This window comes from Colletotrichum spaethianum (assembly GCF_022836535.1).
Source record: "Colletotrichum spaethianum MAFF 239500 DNA, contig16, whole genome shotgun sequence".
NCBI classification, from domain to species: domain Eukaryota; kingdom Fungi; phylum Ascomycota; class Sordariomycetes; order Glomerellales; family Glomerellaceae; genus Colletotrichum; species Colletotrichum spaethianum.
This window is the reverse complement of record NW_026054786.1, coordinates 22,557-43,590: the sequence shown is the minus strand read 5'-3', so window position 1 is coordinate 43,590 and position 21,034 is coordinate 22,557. Positions and strand designations below refer to the sequence as shown.

The following is a 21,034-nucleotide window of genomic DNA, read 5'->3' as shown; positions in this document are numbered from 1 at the left end:
CCCCGTCCAACCCCCTCCCGACTCGGATTGCTCCAAGTATAGCGCTTCTCGGCCTCGCTCCCGCAGGGTTCTCCGTGTCACCGGCGCCGGATCCAGCCGACACGGTCACTTACCTGTGAAATCATCCGGGCTCGCCATCTACCCTTGGTAGCCTGTGGGAGCCTCTCAGGCGAAGACCGTGGTCGATCCCACCGACAACGACAGGGTCGGCGTGAGCCTCACTGGTCCGTCCAGATAAGGTTGGCTGACATAAGCCAAAGCATTCGTCCCCACGGTTCCTTTTTGGCGTTCTCGACGCCATGTCAAGTCGTCCGTACTTCGTTGGCCAGGGCATACCGATTTGCATGCCTAGTCACTTACTCCACTAAGTCCCTACCACTCTCTAATCATTCTAAACAGTCAAGGATTCTTTGGCTGGCCATAACACGTGTGAAGTGCTCGTCACGATCGACTGCACGCCACGACTCGTACTTGAAAACCTTCAAACTCGGCATGCTGAAGACCATCTTCTCTATGGACTCTCCTGAAAAGCTTCGGTACTAGTGCCGATCCAGGGATACTCGCCTGACGATTGGGCCCAGCGGTAACCTCCGAGTCCGGAAATCGGGGTCTAATAGGTTTCCAAGGAGACGCTTTCTAGCATTCAATGTGACGTCTGCCCGCGCTCGATGACGGAGAAAATGCCTATGCAAGACCTTGTAAGAATGATTGTTGTCGCTAATGGAACCGGCGCCGAGTTCAAGCGCAATACCGTGCAGAGGTGCGGCCTTTCCCAACTGAGAGAGAACGGTTGACAGAGCTCTCAATGCCTCCGCAGCTACTGCATTGTTGGCCATTATGGTTTTGTCATCCAGTGGCTGATAATATCCTGCGCTGTAATACTGCGCTGTGCTGACGTAGAGTGAGATTCTCTTGACGAGCTTGATTCGGTGGCCTCTTACAATCTGATCTATGCGACTGATTTCAGAGCCGGGGGCCCGAATCTTTAATTTTTCGAGGGTCTCAGGCTCAAAAAAGCGTCGCCGTTCCTTTGAGACACTGGCCCAATGTGTCAGTTGGTGCAAACTTCACAAAATTCCGTTCGTTTTCGTTACTAGGTGAGAATTGACCTGGAAACCTGGCATATAGCAGCCAGTATCTTGTACCCGCATACACACGTTAAGCCTTTTCGTTGTTGAGGACCTTGATGTGTGGCACGTAAATTATACTTCTCTTAAGGTACAGTGGGACGCCAAAACTCTGACTACACTCCACGATGCGCCGCCCAGGTCTCTAAGTGCGGCAACGAGGACAGTCAGGGCCCTCTCTTGGAACGCGGTGCGCAAGAACTGGCGAAAGCAAACCTCTTCAGGGTATGAAAATTGATCAAAGCACTGCAGTTCGAAACCAAACGCCAGTGAACGCTATGCCCATGCTCGTCTAGTAATGCTCCTTTTCCAATTCGTAACAAAACGCCAACCGTGCGGGATCATTCATCGGAATCATCGCTGTTGCTTTTCTCGACCCAATTCTGTGCTCTGGACGCAAACTTTGAGATCATCAACACCAAGACGCCAGCCAAAAGTCCTGAAATAGCAGCTGGAACGTCAAAGTTAGCAAATGTCGCGAAGGGAAAATCGAGGTGCGGTGGATGTCTTACTTATCGTAAAAGACCATCCTACTCCAATGGCATCGATCATTGGCACAAGACCACCGATACTGCCAGCGCCAAAGCTGTACTGAATGACATACTTGCCGCTGATGACGGCTGTTCTGCGTTCAGGCAGTGCCTCTGTGGTGATGGTATAGTGATCAGTGACCAGTACGGCGAACGGAGGCATATGCCGAGGGCGGAAGACTTACCGGCAGAGTATGTATTCAGGCCGCTAAAAGACCACATCAGCCCAAGACCCTGGAAGAAGGAGCTAATTATGGGTAAAGCCATCCCGCCAACTTCCTTTTGGAGACTCCAGCCGAATATCAATGTACCGGCGGGCAAAACGATGAAAATGGCTGGTAAGCTGCTCTTCAACCTGTCTTGCGGAAGTCTGAGACCGTTGCGCTTGCGGATGTACCGTTTGACAGTGTGGTCAGAGACTCTCCCGCCGATGGTACTGCCCATCAAGAAGCCTGCACCCGGGGCCAGGTAGAACAGACCGCTGATGAGGGGGGAAGTGAGATCGAAACGCGGGTTGATGACACGTCTGATGGAGCTAAGAAGACCGTACTGGTTGAAGCCCAGCAATCCACATGCGAAGTTCTGTACATGGGATTAGCATCCAGGTACGACGCAGTTAAAGGGAAAAGAAGGAAAGTAGCATACGGCGGCGAGAACGTTGGGGTACCTGTACTGGCGAAGAACCCCCATCGGGTTGAAAGCATGTGCAAGTTCGCCGAAGGATCGTACAGGAGTCTTTTCTACGATCTGGTGCTTGGCCAGCTCGCTGGCTCTTGGGACAAAAAAGAAGGCCATGATCAGACCGAGGAACGCCATCCCAGCCTGGACACCGTAGATGACTCGCCAGCTGGTGAAGTTTACGATTACACCGCCAGTCAGTGGTGCTAGAGCTTTGTGAGAAAAATGCACGTCCAGACCCCGAGTCCTTACTTACCTATTGTGTTTGCTGCGACGCAGCTGCCCAAGAAAAAACCGACAGCAGTTCCGCGTGTTGTCTGTCAAAGCTGTTAGCCATACCTCACCAACTCCAACTCTCACTCCAAGACCCACTCACAGGATCAAAAATGTCGGCCAAGATGGTCTGTCCCGCAACGAGGAAGAACGGGCCCGTCGTTCCTCCAATAACCCAGATCGCCGTGTAACAGGCAAAGTTGTTGGACAATGCCGAACCAATCGAGCACAGGGTCAGCAGAGTGTTGGCCACCAGATACGTCGTCCTTCGACCGAGGATATTGCTAGCCGGCAGCCAAATCAGCGCCGACATGGCCATGGCAATGAACACGCCGGCGTTAGCCGTGGTAATAGCATGCGTCGAGGTCTCAAAGTCGGCAGCGACTTCGTTCGTCGCCGACAGTATCGAGCTTCCGGAGAAAGTGACGGGCAGAGCCATCCAGCAGACAACGAAGAGCGTAACCCACTTCCGCCATGTCGGCATTTCCATCACCACATCGTCGATGGCAGCGGGCCGGAGGGGGCGGAGGTGGCCCGGACGGGGCCGGAGACCGGATCGGAACTTGATTGGGGGACTGTGGTGGTGGGCAAGTCATCCGGGGTTTCGGTGCTCGGGGAACCCATGTTGAAAGCGCCCTCACTCAGTAGCAACGAAGATGGTATAGTTTTTTGTGCTGGGACATTATCAAATCGGACCCCAGCCGGGAGCGCTCCCGTGTGTATATAGCACGCGGGAGCTCCGCCGGTCGGAGGCGTTTTTCGGCAAGCGAAAATTCTTCCATTTTTCTAATCCTCTCCAATGACTCAAATCTTTCGTTAAGTGGGCCATGCATTGCGACTTGATTGAGACCGGTCCGGCCGCGTGACGGAAATGCGACTGATATACGGCATCGGTGGTTGGTTACTTGAAGGACAAGTCGGCAACTTGTCGAGTTGCCGACTTAGGAAGTTGGTTAGTTCCCCTCGCGCGCTGTGGGGTTGAATCGTGGCCAACACCCTCGGCGAAATGAAACATGATGCCGATAATGTGGGGAATTGACTATATTTTTTCGGCGTAATGCACCATTTATGCCGAATCATTGCCGCCCGGGCGAAGGTTCTCGCTCACAAAGTCTCACCTCGGCAACAAAGAACCACTGCTTAGTAGGTGCTGATGTCTTCACAGTAAGAAGTAAGTCCGTCTGACTTGCTACATAGTACATGTCCTGCTACCCAGGGGTCTGTAAAACAAGCGGGTGCGGTCAAATATCTACCACCTCTTTCGGCATCTGGTACAATCTCCCCGAGCAATCGTCCTTCAGTGACCAAGACCTGCGCCCCGATCCGGCGTCCTGATTGACTATCATGGCGTCCGAAGTAGACGCATCTAGTGCAGAGGACAGGGGCCCATTGAGGTCGGTTCCGACGTCTTCGGGAAATCCGACTCGTCCGAGGACCAAACCAACTGCGTGGGTCTCTCTTACCCTTTCTCTGTCCGAAGCGTCACTGGTGATTAACACTGACATCTCTCTGCGTCAGATGTCGCAGATGTCACTCCCGGAAGGTGAGATGCTCTGGCGGACAGCCCTGCGACAACTGTCGTCAGGCAAGCAAGGGCGGAGAATGCACGTATCCTCGAAGGAACCGCATGGTCAAAGTCAGCCAACGGTACATCCAAATTACAAACACCTCAGTACCTCAAGGGCCCGTCGCTGATAAACTCACGCTCAGATACATCGACGACCTCATTGCTGAAAACCAACGGCTGAAAAACAACAGCAATGCTGGCACGCAAGCCCGTTCGGAACCCTTTCTCCCAGAAATCACAGTAGCGCCGGTCAGGGAAGCGACGGACGGTGCCGTTGCTATCCCTCCCCCTTCGCTTGATGAACGTCCATGGTTCTTCGAGATGAACATACCGCATACCCCGATCCTCATCGGCGAAGCATCGGACGCTGCGTTCGCCACCAGGTTCCGCCAGGCCATCTCGACGGCCGAGCATAGTCACATCCCGCGGGTCAACTACGCAACTGATGAAAGGCTCCTCGCGCTGTCCGATATTGACTGCCCATGGCCCAGCCCGGCGAGGGCGCGCTTGCTGGTCGGGGTCGCACTGCGATATGTCAGCCGTTGCTACCACATCGTCCGCAAGAGTCTAATCCTGGAGGGATTGGAGCAGACCCTACAGAACCCGGCTGAGAGTGATTCTCTTCTCAAGAGCAAGCTCTGGGCGCTATTCGCCATCGGGGCTATGTACTCAACTCGTTCGGCCACCTCGGAGAAGCACTTCCCGGGCATGGACTACTTTGCACGAGCCACTAGGATTCTTCGAATTGTCAGCGAAAGACCAAGGATTGACGTCGTCGAGTTGAGGCTGCTGCTTGTAAGAATGCAATCGTTACCCGTATCGGATTGTTTCTGACACTTGACAGTCGTTTTACTCGCTTGCACTCAATCGACGACATACTGCATACACCTTTGCCGGCTCGGCAACTAGACTGGCCGTTGTGATGGGCCTTAATCTCAATGTTCCCGAGTCACAGCTCAGGGATGCTGCCGCCCGCGAACATAGGGTCAGGGTATGGTGGACGGCATACATCTTCGACAGGATGTGGGCAGCGAAACTCAGCCATCCCGTGGCCATACAGGACATTGACATCGAAGTCGATCTCCCGTCCAACCCGAAAGTGGATGAGAGCGTTGCAGACGATTTTGCGGACGCCTCTTATTCTATTGCTAGCGTCAAGCTCGCTCGCCTTTTGGGCCGGGTCGTTCCATCCATATACCGAAGACGAGAACAGCAAACCTCATTGTCACATAGAGTTCAAGAGGCACTCAAAGAGCTTCGTGCCTGGTCTGAGGAACTTCCGCCCCAGCTCCACATCGACTTCAAGCCCACTTCAGAACGTACACCCAAGCCAATCTCTTTGCACCTCAACTTCAATCAGGTTAGTCAACGACCCTCAAGCCACCATCGAAGCACTGGCTAACCAGTCCTAGTGTGCTGTGAGCACCACACGTCCTATTTTACTTCATGTCCTTCGTACACATGTAGCGTCTTGGGGGACACCAAACACCTCTGAGCCTCAAATCCCGGCAACCGCCATGACGTTGGCCGAGACGTGCATTCGCTGCGCGCGGCATTCGTGCCGGCTTCTTACCGAATGCTGGATTGATGGCTCGTTTGCTACCTTTGACTACTTTTATACACAGTACCTCTTTTCCGCAGCGACGATCCTCGCTGCCTCCAGCTTGCTGAATGGAAAAGAAAGCCACAACGACAGGGAGCAGTTCGAGGAAGCTGCTCAATTTCTCTCGCAGCTGAAGGACAATGGTAACTTCGCAGCCGAGGAATTTTGCCAACACATTGACGCCATGAAGAAAACCATGGCTGCGGCCCAGGCCCGTCGAGGAGGTTATGCCGCCGAAGGAGACACGTCTGCGGCGATGCCCTACCCCACATCTACTTTCACCGATGCCGTGAACCTTGGCCAGCCTTTCCAAACGCAGAACACGACGGCTGGTATGGCACTCAATGAACCTTCGCTGCAGGAGCTCCTGGCCCAACCGATCCTGGACTTGCAGTTTATTGATGCCTCCATTTACAATGATGGTGCTCAGGGGCTTTACTGGCCGGACTTTAGTCCGGAATCGTGGACGCCGGATGCCTGGGCGGCGACTTGAGCACAGCACGATTTTCACATTCTGTTACAGGTGCACAGTAGTGGTATTGGGCTAGAGAGCAGTCCATGCACTCTTTGTGGGACTTCCCAACGCCTTGCTTTGCACATTTGACCTCCGGGGGCATCCCACAGCACTAGGTAACATCTACCAAAACTTGAATGGCACACGCAACCTCCCCGCCGCGTTCGGCGTCGCGGAACTGGAAGCCTCTGATGTTATAGCACCGGAACCCACGCCTGTCGATGGATCAGTTCCCGTCGCGGTCGTCTCAGTAGGTGTCGCCGCCACAGTCGTCGAGTCGGTAGACGCCACCTCTGTGGCCGTCACCGTGGCGGTTCCACTTCCACTACCGTCGCATGACTCCTCTCCCGGGATGACGGTGTAGCTGGTGCTGCAACCGATGCGACCGCACACGTCTCGGCACTGCAGTGAGAGGTACTCTGTTGGCGCCGGGGTAGGGCAGCCGCAGGACTGCGTCAAAGTCAACACCGTAAGGCATTGTGGTACCGGGCAGGTAGCGCATCTTTCTGCTACCTCCGTCACGGTCGGGCACCCCGAGTCAGTGCCGTCTGTCTCGACCGGAAGGGTGACCGAAGCCGTCAAGTCGATTGGGAGCACCGAGTAAACATCCGTCGTAGTTTGGGCGGCAATTGGTGCCGCGCTGGAACCGTTAGTGACACACTCGGTCAGCGCCATGGACAGAGTCATACACAAAGATGATAGCCGAAAGCTGCTTGGTAAACTTCATTGTGGTAGTTCACGAGTTAGATGGTCGTGTAACAGACAAGGATACTGCGTTTTTGAGTGATGAAGGAGAGAAGAGGATTGAAATCTAACAGAGGGTGCCATTCCAGGTCTTTTTGAAGTCAATCACGGGTGACACCACCGAAGATCTCCTCTTCTTGAGACCCTGATGCTCATTCGTTCGGTCCGTCGGTGTACAAACCACCATCCTCTTTCGGCATTGGGGTCTTGGCTTGCAGGGGTGCGTCTGCGGAGAGCCCGTATCGACTGGCCACCGACCTCTTGATTTCCAACCTATCGCAGCAGTTGTCGAGGGACCAGGTAGTTTCACCACGGTTGTTGGCGAAATAAAAGCCACGACGGCGGGAAAGTCTCATTGCTCAGACCCTGCTTCCTTTTATCCCAACTATAGCAGTCGTATGACGGCAAAGGTGGTTATGCAGCCAAGCCCTTAAAGTAGGACTTGTAAGTTAGTTAATTGCCTTCCTGTTAAGTCAGTCAGCAAATCGACGATCCGCCACTACTTGCGCAGTGTTACATGTGCAAAGACAAACAGCTTCATTCATGCGCTTCATGTTGCAAGGGGTAGTTCATGTGATCTCATTCATGTCACTCGAAGTTCTGAGGAATCTGGGTAACTGCTACAGCTACAATACGCCTTGCTGGCGCTTGTCGGCAACCTTTTCCTGCGATGAGCTCCTGTCTTGTGTCCAGGTCTCCTCTGCGCTCGGTGCACGAGCCTCAATTGTAGAGTCCGCCGAAGTCTGTGGCACCCCGTCAATATCTAGCGTACCAGCCGCATTCGCCCTCGAAAAAATCGTGCCCGGCATGACGGGGTAGTCGCCTTCAGTCTTTTTGTGTTCGGGGACCAACACGTTGAACCAGCGTGGCATGACGAGGCCAACGAGTGAACTGACGAGAACGATGTGCATAAAGGTAAAACCGGCGATATGCAGAGGGTCCCAGCGCTTTCCAGAGTAAAAGTTCGGGTATGCAAAGGAAAAGATGATGGCGACAATCGGCGCCGTGTTGTACTTCAGCACAAATGCCCATATGGCGGGGATCTTCCACTGCCCGCTGACGCAGATCGTGGCGTTGAGATCGCGACGCAGTTGGTTGCCCTGCACAATTAGTGAGCAAGTACAAATCCCTGCAAAGGAGAGTGCCTGTGCACTTACCGAATATGATGTTAGATACCAGAAACGTCTCATGAAGGAACTTTTGCAGAAAAAGTCGGGGCAGTAGGCCGTTGGGTCAGAGGCGAGGAGCACCGAAGAAACAGTTCCGACGACGAACATGCCGAAGCCAACACCGGCGCCGGCCTCAGCAGAGACCGAATGGGCCACAACAAGACCGATGAACATACCTCCGACGTAGCCAAACACGTTGTACAAGCACCAAGACAGAATGCCGCACTGGTCGACAACATCGCGGTAACGATAAAGTGTAGTGGCACAGACAGCTTCGCACCAGACGATCCAGAACAGCGCCAGATAATTGATCCAGGTGTCAGCCGCATCAACAAGGGTATACCCGAATTCAGTGCAAAAGGGCAGTGATATGAGGCACGAAGCGATGACAATGACAGTGGAGACCCACGGGCGAGAATACTTTTTGCCCCAGTCAGTGTCGCAAACCATGGTGACCAACGTCTCAAGCAGAGCAAATGCAGAACCGAGGCCCAGAATGAAGAGGGTCGCGAAGAACAGGACGCCCCAGAAGTTGGCGCCGGGCATCTCAGAAATGGCTTCGGGGTATGTCAAGAAACCAACGACGAAAGTATTGAGTCTGTCGCTGGTGTCTGGATGCATGCCGAGGTAGCCGACAACTCCGAAGACAGACATGGAGCCAATGATTTCGATGAGAGAGTTTGAGATGCAAATGATCAGGGCATCCTGAACGGCGTTGGAATACTTGGAGTTGTATGAGGCATAGCTGGTGTAGTATCTAGAGGCCGAGCACAGTCAGTAACTATGTTCTTTTTCTTCTTTTTATTTTATTTTTAGAGATGATCGTTGAGCCTCTAAAATCAACTTACCCCATACCAATGCCGGTACTAAAAAACACTTGGCCACACGCTTCCTGCCAAATAGTGCCCGAGGCAAGCTTTTCGCTGTGCCACTCGGTCCAGTAAATACGAATGCCGTCAATAGCGTTGGGCAGAGAGCAACCGCGGCCGATGAGGACGATCATGAGGATTAGAGGCATGGCCATCGTGAAGTAGACCACACGCCCCGTAAGACCGATGCCTTTGAACATGCAAAGCCATACAACTAAAGTAGAGCGGAAAGTCAGCTGGGAGAAGGCAGATCCTTGATTGACACTGTGCGGCTTACCAAACCAGGTGAACAAATTCCACAAAGTCGTTTCTGTGACCATCCCCATGCCGGGATAGTAAGTATAGTCTTGAACAGCGCTGCCATCGGCCGTCAAGTTTCCCTCAACACCCGGAACATCCTGAAGAACAGTCCCATAGAAAAACTCCTCATTGCGACCAGTCCATGGCAGAGGGTTGGAGAACGAGTGCCGAAAGTATGTCATGATCCACGCAATGATGGGAACGTAGTAGATGACGATGGCGTAGCCAATGTAGACGACACCAAACCCTACGCCTTTCGCCCTCTTGTGAGCGTGGTGCCAGGCAAGGACACAGCCGCTGCGGTAGGCCTGGCCGATACTGATTTCGAGAAGTAGCGTCGGGATGGCCAGGCAGGCGAGCGAGATTAGGTAAGGGATAAAGAATTGTAATCCGTGATTATTGAAGACGATGGAAGGGAACCGAAGAAGGTTGCCGAGACCAACGGCACCCCCCATTGCTGCGAAGATGAAGGATGTTCGAGAACCCCATACATCACGGCCATCGTCGCCCTTTTCGGCGGACGGCGCCAGCAGGTTGTAAATCTTCCTGCCAATGCTAACCATGATTATTGTTTTTACCCAGAACCTGGAGCAAAGTAAGAGTAGCAGAATGGATTAAGAGCATGAAAGATGTTCCGTGGCCTGTTGTGAACCGTCTATGTTGTGGTTGAATACTTCAGTGACATGTAGCAGCAGAGGTGCGCAATTGCATCTCAAAAGCTTGCCAATAAAAGAAAGAATCTCACAAGAAAAGATCAAAATGGAATGGAAAATCAGACAGATAAGCTGTCAGGCTGGGGTTGGTCTAGACTTATATGAGGGACAGGGTGCATACCAAGCCCGCATTAAAGTTAGAGGTCGACCCAAGGAACTGGCCACGGACACTGAGAGCTAGTTTCAATCAGCAGCTGAAGGATTTCGATAGGGAGATCTGTTGGCAAAAGTTGTCAGAGCAGAAGATTAAATGAGAAAAAAGCTGGTCAACCCTGGGCGCCAGGGCACGCGACCATGCCAGCCAAGCTTCTTGGACGTCTTGTCCAAGATAAGGACCTTCCAGAAGCCCTCGAGGCGTTCAATCACACGAAGTCGCTCACAGCTAAATTTTGGTGATTTCATTGGATCCCATGAGTGGCCGAGTCGTGGGCCAAGAGCCTCTGGTTCTCTGAGATTGGGGTTTCTCGGCTTTCCGGCTTCAGTATGTTGCTTCACCAGACACCCAATATCTTGGCTCGACAGAGCCATCAGTAAACGCGTGGTAGGATGCAATTTCCCCACACCTTGGCACGCGCGCGGCAGCGTCAGCGGCCAAGATTATGATTAGTGTTGAGGGTTACAAACATTGCGGTCGGCGACTGAGAACCAACGAATTCTGCCCCTTGGCTCTTGGAGGGCCTTGGAGCTTGGGCTTAGTCCTGCGCTCAACCATGGATGGATTACGTTGCCGGGGAGCATGTCTTAGCTGGTGAACCAGATGAAGAAGACACATGGATGGACGAGCTGTCAAGCACAACAGAAGTAAATTAATGCAACCATCTTGAATATTTGCTGGCACTTGTGTCTGCCCAGACACAACTCCCCACCTTACTGTTAGAAGTAACGAGAGAAGTTGGCACAAATTCTCATTGTGAAACATGACGGCTAATTGAATTTGGACCTAGCCAAGATGATGGTGCTGTTTGCCCCTGGACCTTCCTTTGTTTTTGGTTCGAGTCGTGATATTGAGTTTCGATATATTCCCGCATTTTCTTTTGATAGTCCTGGCAATATTTCAAAGTCAATCTTAGCTGTAACTAAAGATCAGCAGACTCTTATCAAAGAAATATCAACTGTGTCAACTGATGAAATGAGGTGTGTTTCGCCCCAAGGTATCTTTGCAACCATGCGAGCTAAGATTATACTTTATTACTTTTTCCACACACCTTGCATATATATCACGTTAAAGCTATGAAAGTTGTAAATCAGTAGCCTGCGACTTTAAAATTGGTAACTTGAAAAGAACCGAACGCATGATTGATTGGTTAGTTCCCAAGTACGAGCTCTCTGCTTGTTCCACCAATTAGTTACTGTCGCAGAGCTTCACTTTCCCCTCCTATCCCGAGTCAACAAGATATGCTGAACCTTCGTGGACGGATTACCTAATCCTCATGCCTTGGTTGAACAGCCCAATCGCATCACAAGACTGTGACGTTCGCCATTTTCTGGTGTGAACTGGTCTCTAAGCCAACGTTTAAAGCCCCTCAAGAGTTCGGTTTTATGCCACCACTTGTCCAACCCGTACATCATTCTCAATCTAACCCCATCTGTATGCTGATTATTGTCAAATTTATACTACCAAATTTCATGAACATGGGAATATGCAGGACTCCTGAAATGTCACAAACAATCGTTGCTGGAATTGTTCTTACATTCACCTATGCTGTCTTCGCTTTGTACAGAGCACGAAGCTTTTTTAGATTGCTACAGCGCGGCGGACTACCGATGCCCCCTCACCATCCTGTTCGGGGCCATCTCAAAATCGTCTCTGAGATCTTGAGAGAGCTGCCACCAGACTTTATGCTATCGGCAGTTATTGTGCACGAAATTCGCATACGATACCCATATCTTGACCAGGCGTTCTACTTGGACCAGTGTGCTTTTGCTAAGCCCATCCTCATCGTTTCGTCTCCGGACGGTGCTCGCCAACTTACGCAAGGGCATTCACTTGGAAAAGAACCAGGTCAACAAATGGTCCTCAAGCCTCTCCCTGGAGGTTATGATTTAGACACCATGGAAGGCGACGAATGGAAGTTATGGCATAACGTCCTAAGCCCCGGGTTTCAAGTCTCGAACATCGCAGCTCTAGTGCCAAGCCTGGCTAACATGGCCAACATCTTCTGTAATCGCCTCCGCCAATCTGCTCAGAGGAACGAGACAGTTTGGCTCCCTTATACTACTGCGGCTATCAAGAAAACTCTAAGAATATACCCACCTGGAGCTACGTCAAGAATGAGCAATCTCGACTTTCACCTCATGATCGATGCGATACCACTGAACTATAAGGACTCCCATCAAGCTAGAACGAACCTAATGTTACCAACGGAAGGGTGCAACGTCCTCGTCAGCCACTAGGCCATCCGTCACAATCTACCATACTGGGCTCAGCCCAACGAGTTTATCCCCGAGCGATGGCTAAAAGAGGACGAAGGCGATGCTTTGCAGCCCCTGGCCAACGGGTGGCGTCCATTTGAACGTGGACCAAGAAGCTGTACTGGGCAGAAAATGGCCCGGACTGAAATAAAGACGGTATGCGCCATGACGGCAACAGTGTTCGATATCAAGCCTGTCTATGAAGAGACTGGCCATTACGAAAAATATCATGAGGAATCTGTGTATCTGGTCAGCCGGGGCGGGACGGCAAATCCTAGTGGTCTTTCCCGTGTCGTGTACTTTTCGCTAGTTAAAGAACGATGAGTTGCTAAGACCTGGTCAATGTTAAACAAGGGAGAGGGGAGAGAAATCGCCTCTGGCTTCTGATGGCCTGACCCGAGTCCGTGTCTTAATCTAGTTGGTCGCGTCGGGAAGTAGTGCTGGTGTCAATCTGTTGGCGGCGGGCTTGTGAAATAGTAGATCTATGTATCATTATTTCTGAAGCTCACCCATGTTCTCCGATGCAACAGTGGTAGTGCACAATACCTTAGGAAAAATTACTCCAAGAGGCCTTGAGTCCTAGTTTTCGGAGATAACAATGCCGTTGCGGGCATAGGCTTGATACTAGTGGTTTACCCACTCTTTTGGCAGCAGCTATTTCCCCACCGTTCCATTACTACTTCATTGCAGCCACTCGAGGTTAGTAGCACCTGATTTCTCTGATCGACCCAACGAAACTCAATCGTCTTATGAGAAATTATCTCTCATTCCTCATGCGGTCTCCCGTCATTGAATCACTCTCAAATCTCAGCCGCATCGTAGCCGTTCTGAGGACCTCCAACAGGCGCCGTTACCGAGATGTGTCTGATCATCGAAGTGATCGTTATTTGCCCCACACAGCTTCAGCACCAGCGACCTGGCCGTGGGCTCTGCCAAGTCGCTCTCAAAGACCCGCAGTCCGGGTATGTCCGCATCCGATACTGTTCATCCAAGACATCCGATCCACCGGTCAAGGACAGCAAACCAAAGCGGGAACCTATTTCAAGACAACATGCATGTGTCTCAGCTGGTGAATACTGTGTAAAAATCTCACCCCCTCAGAAACTACGGTATCTTGGGCACCAGTCCAAAGCCTGAGAATGAACACGTTGCTGTTGAGAGAATGCACAAGCACATAGAGCTGTTCAGTATCGTTGTGATGTATGGGATTCTTAGATCATATGGCGAGTTCAAAAGAAAGCAATTTTGGTAGATCTGAGAAAGATCGTTCATTTGTAAGACTATTTTGACTCGGCCTGTCCCGTGCACTAGTGAAGGTTGCTCCGACGGGATCTAGGTAGATTTCCGTCAAACGCCGCTGTCATTGTAACGGTGTGAGTTTGTAAGCTGGCAGTCGGCTTCAGCTTCTGCAAAACGTGCGGTTGGGCCATTACTCATGTCGTCATACTGTCTCTGCTCCAGCTGCTAGCCGCACTAGTAAGCCGCCGACTAGAACTAAAGCAAAGCAACTGACAACAGGACCCTGTCCCGAAACAGCATCTCAAGGTCCCTAGTGAGTTTAAACGTAGATTATTCAAAATTACTTAGGAATCTTGCTGTCGATCCCCGAACTTAGCGTACAGGCTCTAAGTACAAAATGTTGACCTTGGCATTTGATCATTAGTTAGACATCAGCAGGGTTTGTCTTGCATTCCCCACTACCAAGATTCCGGCAGGGACAGGTTAAGGGATTACCTATTTGGGAGACATTATTCTTGAGCTAAGGCATAGGTTGTCTTGGAATTGAAGTGTCTCTGATCTTCAATATCTCGCGAACACAACAGTCGTGACTACGTCTATTCTTTCGGCGAGGGATGTTCTTTTAGTCAGGAATAACGGAATGTTTACTTTCGGATAGTTAGCGAGTAAAAGCAACTTCAGTGTCGTCGGAAGAAGCTGAGCGCTCGCTGATCTTTCCTCATCAAGGATCTTGGCATTTTTATTGAGGCATATGGCAGTCAGAATTAGCATGAAGCCTCCGACGTAGCTTCGAAGGGAAGGCGTCGAGATCTCGGCTGGGAGAATCGAAGACCGGATCCTAACACTCACTGCGTCGAGTTTCATACTATGGGAACAAGAGTTGCATGCCCTAATTCGAGTATAAGAAGCAGCTCGTCTCCCAGAATCTTCATCTTCATCCTCACAACAGCAACCGCCTTCTTCTAGTCTTCCAAACTCAAATTAACTGTCATCCTCAGACTTTCTACCAACTGAACCAACCCAATCCCTGAAACCGGCAAGATGCAATTCTCTACGATCAAGTACGCAGTCGCTGCTCTAGCTGTCTACAGCAGCAGTGTCCTCTCTGCGGCCACGCCTGCAGAGGTTGTTCAGAACATCCGTACGCTCACCCAGAAGTCTCAAGCCCTTCAGGCTCCTGCTCAGAGCATCAACATCGTCAGCGGTCCTTTGATCCTCATTGGCCAGGGTCCCTTCCCGGTAAGAAAATTATGCAACCCTTGAACGCACCCAGTTTACGCAATTTGATGCTAAGACTTCCGATTGATACAGCCAATCATTGCCGGATTTACCGATATCGTCGTGACCACAACCACTGCCATCGCATCAATGCAGGGAATGTCCCCTGTTCCTGCGGGAAGCCCATCTGATGACATTTTCAATGCATTCCGCGAATTTGTGCGCGTACACCAAGTACTTCTCAACATTCTTATTGGCAAAGCTGGTTTGTTCCAAACCGTTCCCTTCATTGGCCAGCCCGTCGCACAGGTTCTGCGACAGGTTGAATCCGTGGTTGATGTAAGTTTGGTTCAAGATCCAGCTTCAAAACTTAGTTGATCTAGAAGTAGCTAACCTAAATCTGGTAAACAGACGGTTGCTTTTGGCCTCATCGACGCCGTGCAGAGCAGGGCGGACGACCTCCGAGGTCAGGCTTCTCAGCTCACAATGACTATTAGCAAGGCAGTTGACTCCTACGACGGCCTTAGTCTGTCTTAGTCTTTGAGTACTGTGAGCAAGCTAGTCTGGATTGGCATAATTAATGTGTCGGTTATAAGACTGCGGACAACTCCTCTCACTTTTTGGCTCTGTGTCAAGAGTTCAGGAGAGTTGCACTTGGGAGTCATCAGCTATCGGCTGGCGAAAGGCAACGGGGAAGGCCTGCTTTATGATGTTATGCTTGAAGTTCATTTCTCAGTTTGCGAATAGTTTCAGATTAGGAATCCGATTCAACATGCGGAATAAGATACGATCACTTGTCAAGCAACTGCTTTCAGCTTGGGAATTTGTTGAAAAAGGTCCATACGCACACATTATCCACTTCTTTTTGCTAACATGCACCTAGGTTTTCCAATTGAACTGGTACCAAGTGTTGCAGAAAATGCGCGTATGTATAATGAAAATGCAATAATTGGGCGTTATCACGTCTACAAGTATCAACTGGAAGGAATATACTCAGACGCGTGTTTGCCTGATAGGCCATTATCGATAACATTCTTTCTGGTTCGGTAGTATTTGTGCCAGAGTCCTCGAGCATGTCTCTTCCTGCTCGACATTGCCTCTAGAGGGGAACCCCGCTATGTTAGATCCTGACCGGCTTGCTGTTTACAAAGATGCTCCTGGAAATCGAAACGAAATCATATTGAGGGGTGTTTGGGATGCCAGAGCTAATATTACTGCCCAAAGTTCCCAGGCCCGGACTTCAGGCCATGTAAGCCGAGGTGAAGGAAATGTTCAGGAAAGACTTCACTACCAACAGGAACGCGCCTTCTAAGACCATGGATGAAATAGAGAGAAAAAATTGGGGCAACACACACAACCAACCAGTTCTGAAGTCTCCGACCGGCTCTTTCTTCCCGCAGCTCCAATAGCATTACCTCTTTCCCATGCAGAACGCGGGAGATACTAGACAAGCAGCCGGGGGGATTGGTGCACAGAGCAGACTCGCAGAGACGGTGAGCTTCTTCTAATTATTGAATTCGGGAGTCAAGTATCACCTACAAAGCTCTGATTAAGAAACCATCCACTTGGTGGTTTGAAATCGCCATATAGTGACTTTTTCTTACGCTTCCTCCCGCAGGCCTGTAATTACAACACATTTGTTTATGTCTGAAATAGCATTTTGGAAACGAGCCATCCCACAGACTCACTGGAAAGTGCTGACAAGAGAACCGATCGAGTGATTCATGGTCTATGTGCCTCTGGGAGAATCCTCCTCGTCTGCTTGAAGGCCTTTTGCCAGCTGCCAAATGAAGGCGCTATTGGATTTTGCGTATTTGGCTGGCGAAACCCGTTTCAGGCACGCATCCGACATTCACCCAGATTGTCCCACTTTCGTCCAGGTTGGGCAGCCGTATTGCCCACCTCAACATTGGGCAACCAGTCATATGTGCCGTCAGCGCGTAGCGCGCAACCATTCAAGCTATGCTGCAAGAAAGCTCGTTGATATCAAGCCGGGAGCTTTACATCATGGTTGGACTTGTAAGAGGTTGCACGCGCGCGCGCCCGGCCACCTAGGACGCCGCACTATCAATTGGCCGAGACCTGACAAGGCCAACTCCGGGCCTAGCCTGTCTGTTACTTTCGCCCTTTTAGTCAATGTGAATTCTAGTTCGTGGCCGCAGTAAATGGGACACATTTCACACAATGCAACTCCAAAAGCTACGCTACACGTCTTGAAATTGCCTACTAATAGTAAGCCAGTTTTTCTTTCGTTGTCTTCATCGACCTTCAAAGCCCCACTATCCGTTGTCGCATACATATGTGCGCGATGTAATATATAGCATATATTTCAACTTGCATCAGTAGAGCAGCTGACTCGCCACCCTACCAAAGGGTTGAGTTTGCAGATCAAAATGACTTTTCAATATAAGCCTTCAACAGCTGACATCGGTGTTACCGACCGTATCAAGACGCAGTTAGGAAATGTTGTTAAAAGGCGTGATGCCCAGACCTTGTGGTTTAATTAGTACAAAATCTCATACGGAGAGTTGAAAGTTAAGCCATTCTTTGTCACCAAAGCACATTCAATTCCATTCCCTTGCTTCTTTCTCAATCCTCACATCTTGATAAGTCTTACAGTCAAAATGAAGCTTTCAAAACTCGCTACCACTAGCTCACTAGTATTTTGTTACTCTTTTTAGGGTTGCACTTACCTGTGATGCTTACACATACTGCCACTGCTGTAACTTTGACGGCGCAGTAAACGCCACAGCAACGGAGACAGTCTGCAACCGCTACTATGGGATCGGAGAGATAGTCGCCGATGAGTGCCATTATATTGGCACAGAAAAGTACTGGGGGGTCATTGGATCTGGTACGGCTTTAGCAACTGCGACTGGAGTGATATGTGTGCTGAAGCCTGCGCGACTGGGTCGGAATCTAGTTGCCGAGAGAAGCCAGACGGCTACCAGGCATATGCTAAGCACAACTAAGCGAACACCACCTGTGGGACAAGCCGCTACATGAGACTAGCTATTGGGGCGAAAGGGTTAGCATACCTTCTACCTAAGTCATATTCTATAACGCTCTTGCTAATACCTAAATCCCCTAGGGAGAGCTTTAATGCCAGGTACATTACCTGCCAAACTTATGTGTTGTTCCCTGAATCTCGAATTCAATGGGCAATACTCATGGGAAACAAAGCAGATGTCGATGTACTTCCAGGTCCTTTAAGGGCTGCAGAGACGTTGAGCCTTCAAAAACTATACAACTGGGGGTCAATGTTCCACCGAAAATAGGAAGATGAGTTTCATAGGTACGAACTGATGCTTTGTTTGCAGAACAAAAGCGAGGTCATTTGGTCGAATGTTAAGGCGTGCGGCAAGACAGTTGCTACGACTCTACAAATTACATCAGCCCGAAGTTGAATTTTGGCAACGAATCTTACGGTCGACGAATATATTTTTCTTTCTCGGTTAAAACCCTTTCATATGTGGCAGAAGAACCAACAAGGCTGTTTGATCTGAATGACAGCGTCTCTACCTAAACCGACGAGTCTACTGCGCACCACAGCAGAGTGCTGACCGTCATGCCACCCTACTTCTATGGCGACATTGGACCAAGCGAGACCTCCATAGCAAGAGAAATTACAAATTAAAACGCTGCCCTGGTATTCCTTGCCGTCCAAAAGTGCTTGGTAGATTCCTAAAAGTGCAGTTGTTGCAAGAGAATTTCCGGTGACACCCGAGGTGACCTAATGTTCCCGCAAGACACCGCCCGCTTGGGTTGCTAGCGCTCGCTCAAACTAACCCCACCTACCCCTCCTGAACTCACATATTAATTGGCCTGTCGTAACCGTGCTTGGAGGGAAGTCTCGCTCCAACTCAGGCAGGCTTCACTGTACCAAGACTCAATCATTCTGATGCCAACCAAGTGAATGCAAAGTAGAACGCCAAGTTATCCAATGACAACTTCAATAAGAATGAAAACCTTCGTAATTATCCCAGCTCGGACTAGCAAAGCTGACATGAGAAAGATTGTTACCCACCCTATGCATGACTAATCAGCAAGCTGACGTGAGATCAATGTTACTGGAGACAACCTGCGACAGATAAAGACGTTGTCCGTCTACAAATACTCCAACTGTCGAGAAAGAAGATTGTTAATTACAAGGTAGAAGCTAGAGTGTCTCGAAAGCCGACGATCAGCTTCTCCATCTTGTACACCAGCCGCACTTATCATTAGTACATCGCTCATTGAATATTTCACAAGCAACACGAATAAGCTGACAAGCCCAAACAACATGCCTATCGATTTCAGCCTCAGTCCCACCGAAGCGCAAGTCCGGAAGGTTGCTACTAAATTTGCCCATCATGTGCTCCGGCCTGCGCATGCTGAATACATGGTGCATGTGGAACAGCACAAGCGATTCCAAGCTACTCAGTCAGTTTACACAGCAGCAGTGCAGGGTGGTATGATCAAGGGTCAGATTTCGACCTCTCTGAGTGGTACCAGCGGATCACTGGTTGAGGCTGCCATCATGGTCGAAGAATGCTGTAAGGAATTTTTCAACGTTTGAATCACTGCTCGCATGACCCAGGAGGCGGATTGAAGTGAAGTCGCAACAAAACGCTTGCTTAGGGTATCACAAAGCGATCCCGCATTACAAAGCCACTTCGAAACGATGAAGTGAACTCAGCAATGTTGACAGTTGTTCTTAATAGACGCGGTCGAACCGAGTGCTTCCCTCACCATATTTGCGACTGGTTTAGGTCTTACCCCTCTGAACCTCACACAGAAGCCGGAACATCGCGAGTTTCTGGGGCCATTCCTCAACAGCCACGGAGCGCCCCTCGCTTCACTTGTGTTCAGTGAGCCGGGTGGAGTAGCAAACTACCTGGAAAAGGGCGCCCCAGGGCTTAACACAACGGCTTACCGTGATGGGGATGAGTGGATCATCAACGGGGAGAAGATTTGGGCGACAAACAGCGCCGGTTGGGATTTCAAAGGCGCCGATCTAGCCTGTGTGGTCTGCCGCGATGTGTCCTCCACGCCTAAACCGGACGCCAACCCAGAAGACAGTGTCATGATCATCTTGGTCACCCGTGCGGACCTGGAGCGCAGTGGCGAGGGAAGTTTCCAGGTTCTGCGCCATGTTTCGACGCCTGGGCACACCTCTACTTCCGGGCCTCATATTCGATACACCAATGTCCGCGTGCCAGAAAAGAACGTTCTGTGCCCCCCTGGAGAAGGTGCAGCAATTGCATCGGGCTCCTTCGATTGCAGTGCAGTGCTTGTTGGTGCTATGGCCGTGGGACTGATGCGCGCCGCTTTTGACGCTGCTCTCTCCTTCGCCAAAGAGGACTGCCGGGGAGGCAAGGTCCCTCTGTTGGAACGGCAAGCTGTTGCTGATCTACTCTCCAGTATCAAGATGCAGACAGAGGCATGCCGAGCGTTAACGTGGAAAGCAGCTCATGCGCTAGAAAATGGGCCTGGCGATTACAGCGCCCGCCGTGAGTTGGCGCTAGCAGCTAAGGTGTATTGCAGTGATGCCGCTGTCAAGGCTGTGACGGAAGCCATCAGCGCAGTTGGAGTGTAAGCTCACAGTCGCTTGCCTTACATCCAGATGCTGGCTAGAGCAGAACAGCTAACGAGAAGTCGCAGGAACGCCTATGACACAAAGCAGCCTTTCGCAGAGCTTCTTAACAGCGCTATAGTTCTTCCTATTTTTGACGGGGGCAACGTGGGTATTCGACGACGGCACATGCAGCAGCTATTGCTGTCTCCAGGCTACGATGCTTGGGCATCGACGTACGGCCCCAGTTAGTGACGAGAGTCGAACATTTTTTTTGTGTCCAATGAATTTTGTTTTTCGAATTAATCAATGTATACATACTGCTGCCACCTGAGATTCCTCTTTCCTCGATGTGGGGCCCAGTTCACCATTGTGTTTTCGCTCGAGACTTGAGGACGTCGTCGTCTTATTTATTGGACGCTCTGAACACAACTCAAGACCCACTTACACGGAGCTTGAGTCTTCTCAAGTGATAGAGTTCTAACAGCAAGAAATGGTTCAAGAGTGTTTACCAACTGAAATAT

At 50.6% G+C, this 21,034-nt stretch overlaps 8 protein-coding genes across 8 annotated transcripts; 5 read left to right on the top strand and 3 right to left on the bottom strand.

Annotated features, from left to right (window-relative positions):
• Nucleotides 1-1,468: 1,468 nt before the first annotated feature.
• Nucleotides 1,469-3,092, bottom strand: ColSpa_06534 (efflux pump rdc3; the record flags this gene model as incomplete). Its single annotated transcript, XM_049272746.1, has 6 exons — nucleotides 1,469-1,566; nucleotides 1,640-1,771; nucleotides 1,843-2,239; nucleotides 2,303-2,541; nucleotides 2,592-2,652; nucleotides 2,712-3,092. 6 exons carry the CDS (start codon nucleotides 3,090-3,092, stop codon nucleotides 1,469-1,471), a joined length of 1,308 nt encoding a protein of 435 aa, XP_049128703.1.
• A 1,404-nt stretch (nucleotides 3,093-4,496) lies between these two features.
• Nucleotides 4,497-5,587, top strand: ColSpa_06533 (proline utilization trans-activator; the record flags this gene model as incomplete). The annotated part of the gene is made up of 3 exons (XM_049272745.1): nucleotides 4,497-4,970; nucleotides 5,020-5,535; nucleotides 5,582-5,587. 3 exons carry the CDS (start codon nucleotides 4,497-4,499, stop codon nucleotides 5,585-5,587), a joined length of 996 nt encoding a protein of 331 aa, XP_049128702.1.
• Nucleotides 5,588-5,692: 105 nt separating this feature from the next.
• ColSpa_06532 (uncharacterized protein) lies at nucleotides 5,693-6,271 on the top strand (the record flags this gene model as incomplete). Its single annotated transcript, XM_049272744.1, has 1 exon — nucleotides 5,693-6,271. The coding sequence occupies one exon, from the start codon at nucleotides 5,693-5,695 to the stop codon at nucleotides 6,269-6,271; it is 579 nt and encodes a 192-aa protein (XP_049128701.1).
• Nucleotides 6,272-6,415: 144 nt separating this feature from the next.
• Nucleotides 6,416-7,019, bottom strand: ColSpa_06531 (uncharacterized protein; the record flags this gene model as incomplete). Its single annotated transcript, XM_049272743.1, has 2 exons — nucleotides 6,416-6,932; nucleotides 6,982-7,019. The coding sequence occupies 2 exons, from the start codon at nucleotides 7,017-7,019 to the stop codon at nucleotides 6,416-6,418; spliced, it is 555 nt and encodes a 184-aa protein (XP_049128700.1).
• A 643-nt stretch (nucleotides 7,020-7,662) lies between these two features.
• On the bottom strand, nucleotides 7,663-9,937 carry ColSpa_06530 (sodium/nucleoside cotransporter 1; the record flags this gene model as incomplete). Its single annotated transcript, XM_049272742.1, has 3 exons — nucleotides 7,663-8,136; nucleotides 8,194-8,950; nucleotides 9,054-9,937. 3 exons carry the CDS (start codon nucleotides 9,935-9,937, stop codon nucleotides 7,663-7,665), a joined length of 2,115 nt encoding a protein of 704 aa, XP_049128699.1.
• A 1,914-nt stretch (nucleotides 9,938-11,851) lies between these two features.
• Nucleotides 11,852-12,823, top strand: ColSpa_06529 (cytochrome P450 monooxygenase aflN; the record flags this gene model as incomplete). The annotated part of the gene is given in 2 exon segments (XM_049272741.1): nucleotides 11,852-12,469; nucleotides 12,482-12,823. The coding sequence occupies 2 exon segments, from the start codon at nucleotides 11,852-11,854 to the stop codon at nucleotides 12,821-12,823; spliced, it is 960 nt and encodes a 319-aa protein (XP_049128698.1).
• A 1,956-nt stretch (nucleotides 12,824-14,779) lies between these two features.
• ColSpa_06528 (uncharacterized protein) lies at nucleotides 14,780-15,493 on the top strand (the record flags this gene model as incomplete). Its single annotated transcript, XM_049272740.1, has 3 exons — nucleotides 14,780-14,977; nucleotides 15,050-15,295; nucleotides 15,368-15,493. The coding sequence occupies 3 exons, from the start codon at nucleotides 14,780-14,782 to the stop codon at nucleotides 15,491-15,493; spliced, it is 570 nt and encodes a 189-aa protein (XP_049128697.1).
• Nucleotides 15,494-19,238: 3,745 nt separating this feature from the next.
• On the top strand, nucleotides 19,239-20,762 carry ColSpa_06527 (nitroalkane oxidase; the record flags this gene model as incomplete). The annotated part of the gene is made up of 3 exons (XM_049272739.1): nucleotides 19,239-19,491; nucleotides 19,660-20,530; nucleotides 20,600-20,762. 3 exons carry the CDS (start codon nucleotides 19,239-19,241, stop codon nucleotides 20,760-20,762), a joined length of 1,287 nt encoding a protein of 428 aa, XP_049128696.1.
• Between the last annotated feature and the right edge of the window lie 272 nt (nucleotides 20,763-21,034).